Here is a 10,796-nt window from a genome sequence, read left to right as displayed (position 1 = left end):
GGATCGTATTTGTGCCAAGAGGCCAGAGGTCACTGTTGACCTGTATGTGATCAGTCTGTCATGGTTAATGTTATGAATTGGTGTCTAATAGGTTGATGATTCCAGTTGTTTTTGATTTTAAATTTTGGTTTAATCGGACAGTGGATCACACATCCAGCAAATATGGAACTGAGTGAGCTGATAAGACGCTCGCACACCCTCCATGTTCATTAGAAAGAGTATGAATAACCGTTGTTGGTGTGATTGCTGCTCCGTGTTTGATGCAGTTGAGATGAAACGACCATCTGTCTGCGTCCAATCCCACTCTAAATACCTGGAACCGGATCTTACTGTTGGCCAAGAAGATGCAAATTGTCGACGAGAAGTCTTGTTACTCCACCACAAAGCCTACCAATGTCAGTAAAGGTCAAAGTTCAGCATCATTGTTTCAGGAAATGAATCTTGAAATGCAGACACATATTTGCTATGATGTCAGCAAGGACAGTTGTGTGTTTCCTTAATTTTGATCATGACCTGACAGAGATATGTCCAAGGATCTTCAAAGAAACTTCAGATCACCTGATCACAAGAGTCATAGACCTCAAGTCCATTAGACCTCCAGAACCTCAGACATGTAGATTACCAGTACAATGGACTTCCAGACCAGCAGATCTACAACCGGAGAGGCTTCATGTATAGTGTCTTTTTGAGAGTAGAGTCTTTGTGAGGACAATTTACTGTGAATCCAGAGAGAAAATAAATCATCTTGTTCAAGTTCAAGTCCTTAACTCTTTAACTGTTTAAACTTTTAACATGGAAACTCATTCATTAAAGATTATAAACCAATTATGATCCAATTTACAATAGAATACATGACAAGAGCCATTTTGTCCACAATATAACATTTCGGACCATTTTCACTTTCATTTCTGTAACACTTGACATTGCTTTGAATTTGGGTTGTAGTTTAGATACATTTAGCTGCTGTCTGTTCTGCAACTGGGTTTTTGTGTTTCATTAACAAGGGAGTTAGCTAGTTAATGCTAGCTCACCTTACAAGGCTATAATTTGGCAAACTTGAGCCGTTGTCATCTATTTCTTGTGGTTGGCTGCCAAATCATAGATCATATCACAGAAACCCTGACTGTGCTGGTAAATGAAGGTGCTCCCTCATGTACAGTAGCTCTGAAGCATACAGCACATACATATTTTAAGTAAAAGGCTCTGTTCTCTGTATGTTAGAGTACTCTGTTGCTGTCTTTATGGATAACAACTTTTATAGGTTGAGACTTTTGATCTGAATACCTTTTTCATCTCTTAGTTATTTAAAAACAGAAACATTTACACTAACACACATGTAACCAACACATTTATTTAATTTGCTGGATCTGTTTTGTGATCAAAACTCCTGTTGGTTTATAACTCTCTCTCTGTCTGTGTGTTTCCCAGGTGTGTGATGCAGCGGCTGCATTGTGGTAGCCAGGAGTCGTTGCTAAGCACTGGCTGTGTGTCGTCTCTGGAGCTCAGGATGGACCAATCAGTGATCATCAAGCCTGTTCACTCATCCCTGCTGGGACAGGACTACTGCTTTGAGGTCACACAGAAACACTCACATTACACACACTAATACAACCTACATTCTTCAATCAATCAATCAATCCCATTTTATTTATATAGCCCACAGTTTACAAAACACAGTTTGTCTCACAGGACTTCACAGGGTTGGTAACATCCTCTTTCCTTAGACCCTCGACCAGGGTAAGGAAAAACTACCAGGGCAAAAAATCCTTATAACAGGAAAAAAGAAAGAGGTAGAAACCTTAGGGAGAAGCACAGGTGAGGGATCCACTCCCTGGACGGACAGACTTGCAGTAGATGTTACCCAAAACATAAAATACACAATTACAAAGAATAAAGAGTAAAAGTCTTTAAATGCCAGGATCCACCTGGATCACTGGGTTTCACAGCCTGTAGCGAAGGCTGCTGTGGTCAGAGATGATGGTTGGGGATGATGGAGTCCCCGTTTCCATCCTGGCCTCATCCCATTTGCTGGTGGCAGAAGAACTGTAAGAGATTAAAAATCAGTCAGATATGTGGTACATGTGGTTTTATGGGCTACATGTCATGGGTATGTGGTGAAGGTTGAGAAATTGAGGACAGGGTACTTGTGGAGCACAAGTACCCTGTCCTGTGGCGATAACCTCTAACTGTATATCTCCTAGGTAACAACCACGACAGGTACCAAGTGTTTCTCATGTCGTTCGGCGGCGGAGAGAGATAAATGGATGGAGAATCTGCGACGAGCTGTTCATCCCAACAAAGACAACAGCAGAAGACTGGAGAATGTCCTGACACTGTGGGTCATTGAGGCCAAAGACCTGCCTGCTAAGAAAAGGTAGAGTCCGTACCTGTTCTGTCATCTACCCAGAGAGAGATATCTACACTCTTAGAAATAAGGGTTCCAAAAGTGTTCTTCTACAAGGGCTGAGGTTCTACCTGGAACCATTTGCAAGGATTCTTGGTAACACTAATGGTTCCAGTAAGCACCATTTTGATCCAGAGAACCCTTTAAAACCCCTTTTCTGAATAAAGGGTTTTAATAGGGTTCTTGGTAACACTAAAGGTTCCAGGTGGAAACTAAAATGTTCTACCTGGAACCAAAAAGGGTTCTCCTATGAGGACAAGCCGAAGAACCTTATATGGTTCTACTTAGCACTCTTATTTCTAAGAGTGTACCCACCTGATATATGTAGTAAGTATGTGTATTGAATGAAGAACACAATGTATTAAATATAGTTTTTGTACTACAGGTACTTCTGTGAGCTCTGCCTGGATGACAGTCTTTATGCTCGGACATCTTGTAAACTGAAGACGGACAACATCTTTTGGGGGGAACGTTTCGACTTTAGCAGTCTTCCCTCCATCAGCGCCGTCACCCTCCACCTCTACAAAGACACCGACAGGAAGAGGAAGAAAGACAAGAGCAGCTACGTTGGCTTGGTCAACATCCCTGTCACCACAGTGACCGGTAGACAGCTGGTGGAGAAGTGGTACACTTTGAGCACGCCCAGTACAATTCGAAGTATGTACTATGTATGTGTTTGTTCCTTTCCGCATTCCACATCATATCATCACAGCTATTTAGTGACGACTGAATTTGAAATGTGACACTTATGAAAACAGCCAGGCTTTCATAAGACAATGTGTTATAGGTTGTACTTTCTGTGAATTGTCTGTAGCTTTTCCTGCAGTATTTTTACATGAGCTCTCTCATTATTATACAGGAACTTGACTGATCTGATTAGCCAGTGTAGAAAAAAGTCAGGATCACATCTCAACATGTGATCTGACATAATCTGTGGGTCCAGAAAGTGAAGCCAATGTGCATGAAACATGCAAGTATAGATAGACTAGTGCAGTGACTGTAGGTATTCATATAGTGTAAGTATGTATTCCTTCTTAGTGGGAGCTGAGATTTTTCAGTTATGGTAATGCATGATAAGGAATGTAAAGGCTAACATAATACAAACACTGTGCACCCTCATTAGGCACAACACAAATTTTCGATTAGATTCAGCATAGTTAGCTTGCGTGGCTGACAGTCACAACAGCTAGCTACGCTTATCGAAAATCAAAAAATGTGCGTTGTGCATAATGAGGTTGCACAGTGTTTGTATTATGTTAGCCCTACGCTAATGCTAATCGTAGCCTCGCTAGCTCACCTTTGGAAACAGATTCGCCAAGTTAGCCACAAAATAGTAGCACGCTAATGCTAAATAAATATGTGCTCGCGCATTGATGAATGGACATCATCATTTCAGTATAACACACACATGTTCTGCGTTGAACCGTGTAAATACGTCTCAATCACTGTGAGGACAGCCTCTTCACCCCAACCTCTCTGCTCCAGACAGCGCAGCTGCTACTGATGAGCCGCTGCCTGTCTGGTGTAGCGTGATAAATCAGTGAAAGTGCAGCATGATAAATCAGTAAAAATCAAGGATGCACACCATTGGGCCATGCTCAACCCATATTCAAAATCTTACTCGCTAACTGCCACTCGAATTATTATATCATTAAACATTTTCCAAAGGAGTTAAATCTTAATCTTTAGTATGAGGTCTTCATTACATCCATTTTGTAAATCAATTTCCCATTTAGAGTGAAATAAATAAAAATGTACAGTATTTACTCATGTGATTGGCAGCTAGTAGTGTCCAATAGGTGCATGGTTACTTCAGGTTTCAAAAGCGGAGGTGGCACTGGCCAAATACCACATTTTAGGATTGGAAATGGCAACTCAAAAACCAATGGGTGGTGTAACATTGGGCTGAATTGAAAAGATGGTTTCAATCGGTCACATGGTTCCACTAACAACCGTAATAATGACAACCTTGTTGTGTTACAGGTAAGTCTTCTGTGCCAACAGTGCGAATCAAAGCGAGATACCAGAGCATCGTCATCCTGCCGATGGAACAATACAAAGAGTTTGCTGAGTACATCAGCTCAAACTACCTGCTGCTCTGCAACACGCTGGAGGGCTCTATCAGTTTGAGGGCAAAGGAGGAACTGGCTGCAGCGCTTGTCCACATCCTGCATAGCACTGGGAAAGCAAAGGTAAACCTGCCCACCTCACCTGACGTCACTCACATAAAGTTTAAAACTGCACCTAACACAAACAAATGGAACCTCACCCTCAATCTTCTCACGTTCAGATACATTTTGATGACCTTTGATCCCTGTCTGCAGGACTTCCTGACAGACCTGATGATGTCAGAGGTGGACCGTTGCCGTGACAACGACCAACTGATCTTCAGAGAGAACACGCTGGCGACAAAAAGCATTGAGGAATATCTGAAGCTGATTGGACAGAAGTACCTTCAGGACGCCCTGGGTGCTCACACACACACACAAAGATCTGTCTAGTTACTGTAATCGATCAGTGTGCAGACATTTTATATCTGTAAACCTGCAGAATTGAGTATTAGCAGTCAAACTCAAGTGATTGCTTTCCATGTACAGGGGAGTTCATTAAAGCTCTGTATGAGTCTGATGAGAACTGTGAGGTTGACCATTCCCGCTGTTCACCCTCTGACCTCGCCGAGCATCAGGCCAACCTGAGGATGTGCTGTGAACTCGCCTTCTGCAAGATCCTCGACTCGTACAGGTACACACATATTTAAAGACAGCAAAGCGTTGATGCACATGTGACACTGAAAGAACTGTGTTAGATTATCCTCAGTTTATAATATGAAAGGGATACTGTGAGGATGCAGGGACACAAGGAAAAGGAGGTTTTTGTCTCTTAAAAAAGGACCTAATATATGCTTGCTCATGTCTATGATATGTTAAAAAACTGATTGCTGTTAGTCTTTTCTGACTGGAAACTGACGTTGTTATTGCTCATTACACATGCCAAAGAGAAAATGTATAATTTTAGTAAAAAGGTTAACTTCTAGTAAGATCTGTGGGGATCAAATGTTGTCATCTTGAAGGGAAGTCCGGGGAAGTCTTCAAAAGTTATTTAAAATGTTCAATAGTGGGGTCAAACTTCATTTGAAAGAGTAACCTAATCCATAATCCTACTGAGAACGCTCAGTCAGTTTTATGCATATCCAAGGTCATCTGAGTGATTGACCTCAAAGGGGACACCAAGACCCAATAACAATGTGGCAACAATATTGTTAAGATATCATAGGCTTTAGACTTTAATCCTAATTACTTTAACTGAACAGAGTCTTCCCACGGGAGCTGAAGGAGGTGTTTGCATCATGGCGTCAGGAGTGTGGTAACCGAGGTCGACCAGACATCAGCGAGCGTTTGATCAGCGCCTCGCTGTTCCTGCGCTTCCTGTGTCCTGCTGTCATGTCGCCATCGCTGTTCGACTTGATGCAGGAATATCCTGATGAGCGTACGGCGAGAACTTTGACTCTCATAGCCAAAGTCATCCAGAACCTCGCCAACTTCAGCAAGTGAGTCAACGATTTTACTGTGAAGCAGCAGAACTTTAACTGCCATCATCATGAAACCCTGTAAATAATCAGTCTATAGTCTTGGGATGGGCATCGTTTGACTGTATGTTCACCTGCAGGTTCGGCACTAAAGAAGAGTACATGCTGTTCATGAATGACTTTGTGGAGCGACAGTGGAGCAGCATGCAGCGTTTCTTGCAGGAGATCTCAAACCCGGACGGACTGAACAACACTGCTGGCTTCGATGGATACATTGACCTGGGCAGAGAGTTGTCCAGTCTTCATACACTGCTTACAGAGCTTGACCAGGTAACACGCTTCACCTGGTGTGACAGGGGCTTCTCTCACTTGTGACCCTGTTTGAAACCTTTCTCTCGGACCTTTCTTTCTCTCTCTCCACCTGTTTCTCTCTTTCAGGCGTCTCTTTCAAAGCTCGGCCCTCTTCCTCGGATCCTCAGAGACGTATCAGCGACTCTCGCTAACCCTGGGGGCTTGTCTGTTTCCTCTCCAGAGCCTCAGAGGGTGGTGTCTCCTCCCCCACTCTCCCCACCCCCTCTATCACCACCCCTCTCTCCTCCCTTGGCCACCTGTAATCCCTCCGTTGGCCTGCAGGGTGGTGTCGGACTGGATGGCGGGTTAGTATCGCATGTTCCTGTTAGCATTAGCATCAGACAACAGCAACTTATTATTACTACCAAAAAAGGTAACTATTATCTGATTGTGTGTGTAGTTTGGTGGACTTTACCCGACTTCCATCTCCGACTCCAGAAAATAAAGATCTGTTTTTTGTCACCAAAGGATCCAGTCTTCAGCCTGCATCAGGTGACCTTTGACCTCTTATTTATAGCCAATCACCTTCCATATTTGCTGAACTCATCTGTGACCTCTGACCTCAGATCCCTCACTTCCTGTAGGTATGCAGGGCTCTCCAGCGCCGAGCTCTTCCTATTCAGAGCCCAATGAGAACGAGGTAGGGTTTGAAATTGCCAATGGCGCCAGGAGGGAGGGGCCAGAGCTGACCAATGAGAGCCGCAGTCTGTCCCTGGTTGACCTGCAAGATTCCTCCCCGAGTGACGGTCTTGACGACAGCCAATGGCAGCGCAGGACGGGGCTCCTCCCACTCTCTTTTCAGAACCCTGTGTATCACATGACCACCACATCTCCACGGCAACCGCAGCAGCAGACAGATGCCACACCCTCTGACGGCTCAGTTGGGTCTCAAGGAAATGTTGATGAAAGACTCGCCATGTCAACCAAACCGGCTTTTCTTACTCAAATGTCCGTCGGGCTAGGATGCGGAGAGAGGGGGGAGAGGACGTCAGCCCTGTCAAGCAGCAGCAGTGGTGAAGAATATTCCAGACGAGCTTTGTCTCTGAACGAGACTACGACAGGTGCAAAACAAATTGTAGTTACCTAAAAGGATAGTTCAGGTTTGTTAGCATTGACTGTGCTATGCATACATCCTGTGTCAAGAATCAGCCTGACATATGCCGGTTCATTACTTCAAAAAACCCAACTATCACTTTAATATAAACACCTGATTTACTAATCTCTTGTCCATCACTCCTCCTGCTCAGGTGGCCCCGCCCCACCTCGCCAGAACTCATCAGGTCCTCAGCGACGCATTGATCAGCCTCCTCCCCCCAACTCCGCCCCCCCAGGACCCCCTCGGGGCCGGACACCTCCCAGCATGCTCAGTGGCAGTAGCGGGGGCTGCGCCTACCCTCCTCGTCCTGCCTCCGGCAGCATCATGTCCTCAAGCCCAGACTGGCCAAGTGGCGGCCAGACGCGGCTTAGACAGACGTCATCATCATCCAAAGGAGACAGCCCAGAGAAACAGCGACCTGCTGCCAAGGTAACCAAGATGTCTCCATGGTAATGTGCCAGACTGCCCCTCTGACCTGGGGATTAGTGTTAAATGATGTGCTCTGGACCAAATGATGTTTCAATAGTCAGCAGACAACTGGTTAACATAAGTTTTCTTGTCAAATTAACTTACTTTTTTAATTGATACGTAAAAGCCATGTTTATGTACCTCTCTTGGTCAGAGGCATTTGGGGCTGTGGTCCAATTATTGGATGTCCTCAGTTTTAAAGGGTGCCAAATTACTCAATATTGTGGACCAGAAAAGGCAGAGACAAGGCAGGATCCAAAGCTTAAACATCCATCCATTATCTACCACTTTATTCTCCACCAGAGGGTCCCGATCACTCACACTCTCACGCCTTCGGTCAATTTAAAGTGACCAATTCACCTAATCCCCAAATCTGCATGTTTTTGGACTGTGAGAGGAAGCCGGAGAACCAGGAGAAAACCCACACACACACGGGGAGAACATGCCAACTCCATGCAGAAAAGCCCTTGTTCCAACGAACCCAGGTCTTCTTGCTGCAGTGCCACACCAACTGTGTGGCCCCCCAAGTTTAAACAGTTGATTTTAAACGCAACACAGCAGCAATCCAGAGTCCAAAAACAGGAAACAGACGGCAGAGCAGCAGCAGGCAAAAAGAGAGCTGACAACTGATCCTGGAGACCAGAAAAAACTAAAATAAAAATTCCCAAAGTCAAGAATAGAGCAAAACACTCTACAAGAGCTACCAAAGCAATGAAGCTGAGCGATCTGGCAAAGATATAAATAAATACAGCAGCTGGTGATAACAGTAATCATGGTGATGATTAGCCAGAGGCGGGAAACCAGGAAAAGAGACAGCCCTGCAAAGACAAGACAACCAAACACACCCACAAACAAACCACATGTGCTCATCCACCAGGGGCCTGTTTCAGAAAGCTAGGGTGACCAACTCTGAGCTGTCAATCTCTGCGTTTTCAGTTTCAGAACAGGTGATAACACTTAGTTCAATCAACTCTTGAGTCACAGTAACCCTGAGTGAAGCCTGTGCATGAGGATATAAAAAGCCCTCATCAATGGAACACAGATAACATGATTCATGATTCACGATCTATCTATCTATCTATCTAAAATGGTAAAGGAACAGTGTACACTTGCTTGTAAAACAAAATAGTGTCTCCAACTTGAGAACTAGTGTGAAATAAAAGGTAAAAGAAAAGTGCACATTTTTGAAAACAAAAAATAAATAACTCAATAGAAACAAAAACGCTACTTTTCTAAACTCCAGCACTATATGATCTTGAACATGTAAGTTTATAGTAATACCTCACAGCAAATGTGTGTCGTGAAAAACATTTTTATTCTGCTAAATTAAATGTACGCACGAGTCAGTGTCTTGACCTTATTCTGTATACTAACTATTAGTACTTTGTGGCAGGAAGAAGTAAAAAGTATACTAAAGTACAAGTATAAGCTTTAGTATTAACGTATAAGTGTGTAAGTCTTAGTATTAATGTACTTGGTCTTAGACTTTTGTTTATACTTTTCAGTATCACATCACATCAGTAACCAGTAACACAAAAGCTTCTGCTTCATAATTGTTCACTGTCTAAGTGTGTGTGTGCCCTCAGGCTCCCTCTCCTTGTGCGCTGGATCGTACCGCAGCCTGGCTGCTCAACATGAACTCGGCCTCTTCCTACGGAGAAACAGAGGACGATCGTCATGACGATGCCCTAATTGAGAAAGTAAGCAACTCCTTTGACTGGTTCTACCAGTTCTGCTATATCTGCTGGGTCTGACTGTGTGTGTGTGTGTGTGTTTGTGTGTGTGTGTGTGTAGTACCAGCAGGAGATTGCTTTGCTGCAGGAGAAGCTGCGAGTTGCAGCGCTGCGTCAGGATGAGTGCGAAGCGCGTCTGATGGTCCAAGATCAGCAGAACCAGCGTATGCTGCAGGAGTATCAGGTCTGTAACACCTGTTTGAGCCAGCAGGAGAGTAGATGAGATGCTCTCCTGATGTGCGTGGTCACATGTAGAGCTGAAATGATTAATCGATGAAACGATTATTAATCGATTACTAAATTAATCGGCAACTATTTTGATAATCGATAATCGGTTTGAAGCTTTTTTCATGATTAAAACCAGATTTCTGATTGTTTTAGCTTCTTAAATGTGAATATTTTCTTCGTTTCTTTGTTCCACATAATTAAGAAATCATTAAAACTGAATCATTTTGGTTTGTGGACAAAACAAGACATTCGAGAACATCGTCATTTCCAGGTTTGACGAACACAAATCAACATTTTTGATCATTTTCTGACATTTTATGGACCAACCGATTCATGGATTAATCGAGAAAATAATCGACAGATTAATCGATTATGAAAATAATCGTTAGTTGCAGCTGTAGTCACATGACTCTGCTCGACCAATTGGGGTGTTTGTTTTTTAGGCTCGGCTGGAGGACACAGAGAGCAGATTAAGGAGGTTGCAAGACGATAAGGACCTTCAGATGAACAGCATCATCAGCAGGTGTGAACCCCAAACTGTCTGTCTGTCTTTACTTGTGTGTCTGTGTGTCAGACCAATCTGACTTTCCACCTGTGCAGGTTGATGGCAGTGGAGGAGGAGCTGAAAAAGGACCACTCTGACATGCAGGCTGTTGTTGACTCCAAACAAAAGATCATAGAAGCGCAGGTACTTGTTTGTTTACTTTACTTAGATGAGGTTTAGATTATATAAAGGTGATAACTTTTCTGTCTGTCTTTTAGGAAAAGAGGATAGCAAGTCTTGATGCAGCAAACACGCGCCTGATGGCGGCTCTTACTCAGCTGAAGGAACGCTATGCTGTGACATCGCAGAGGAACGGTCTGTCTCCGAGTAACACGTCATCTCTGCAGATCACCGAGAACGGAGAGTTCCGCAACTCTGGTAACTGCTAAGCAACTTACAGCGAGGCTCCAAATGGCTGTGAGTGCAGGGAGGGGGAGTGGCTTAAC

General features: G+C 43.8%; 2 protein-coding genes across 2 annotated transcripts in view; both read left to right on the top strand.

Annotated features, from left to right (window-relative positions):
• The window catches only part of LOC310939790 (uncharacterized protein), a gene marked incomplete at both ends in the record, with an annotated part of 4,133 nt that extends 2,697 nt beyond the window's left edge, over positions 1-1,436 (top strand). The window contains 1 exon segment of the mRNA XM_083904634.1: positions 1,429-1,436. Coding sequence (XP_083760760.1) covers positions 1,429-1,436 — 8 coding nt within the window.
• Positions 1,437-1,507: 71 nt separating this feature from the next.
• On the top strand, positions 1,508-10,739 carry dab2ipa (DAB2 interacting protein a; the record flags this gene model as incomplete). The annotated part of the gene is made up of 17 exons (XM_083905382.1): positions 1,508-1,573; positions 2,202-2,374; positions 2,790-3,061; positions 4,388-4,596; positions 4,729-4,873; positions 5,002-5,146; positions 5,715-5,951; positions 6,071-6,260; positions 6,369-6,586; positions 6,682-6,773; positions 6,848-7,342; positions 7,529-7,806; positions 9,432-9,545; positions 9,640-9,762; positions 10,250-10,329; positions 10,407-10,494; positions 10,569-10,739. 17 exons carry the CDS (start codon positions 1,508-1,510, stop codon positions 10,737-10,739), a joined length of 3,096 nt encoding a protein of 1,031 aa, XP_083761508.1.
• Positions 10,740-10,796: the final 57 nt, after the last annotated feature.

Source organism: Microchirus variegatus (genome assembly GCF_963457635.1).
Source record: "Microchirus variegatus genome assembly, chromosome: 18".
Classification (NCBI taxonomy): domain Eukaryota; kingdom Metazoa; phylum Chordata; class Actinopteri; order Pleuronectiformes; family Soleidae; genus Microchirus; species Microchirus variegatus.
The sequence above is the reverse complement of the archived record's forward strand: the minus strand, read 5'-3'. Positions and strand labels throughout refer to the sequence as shown.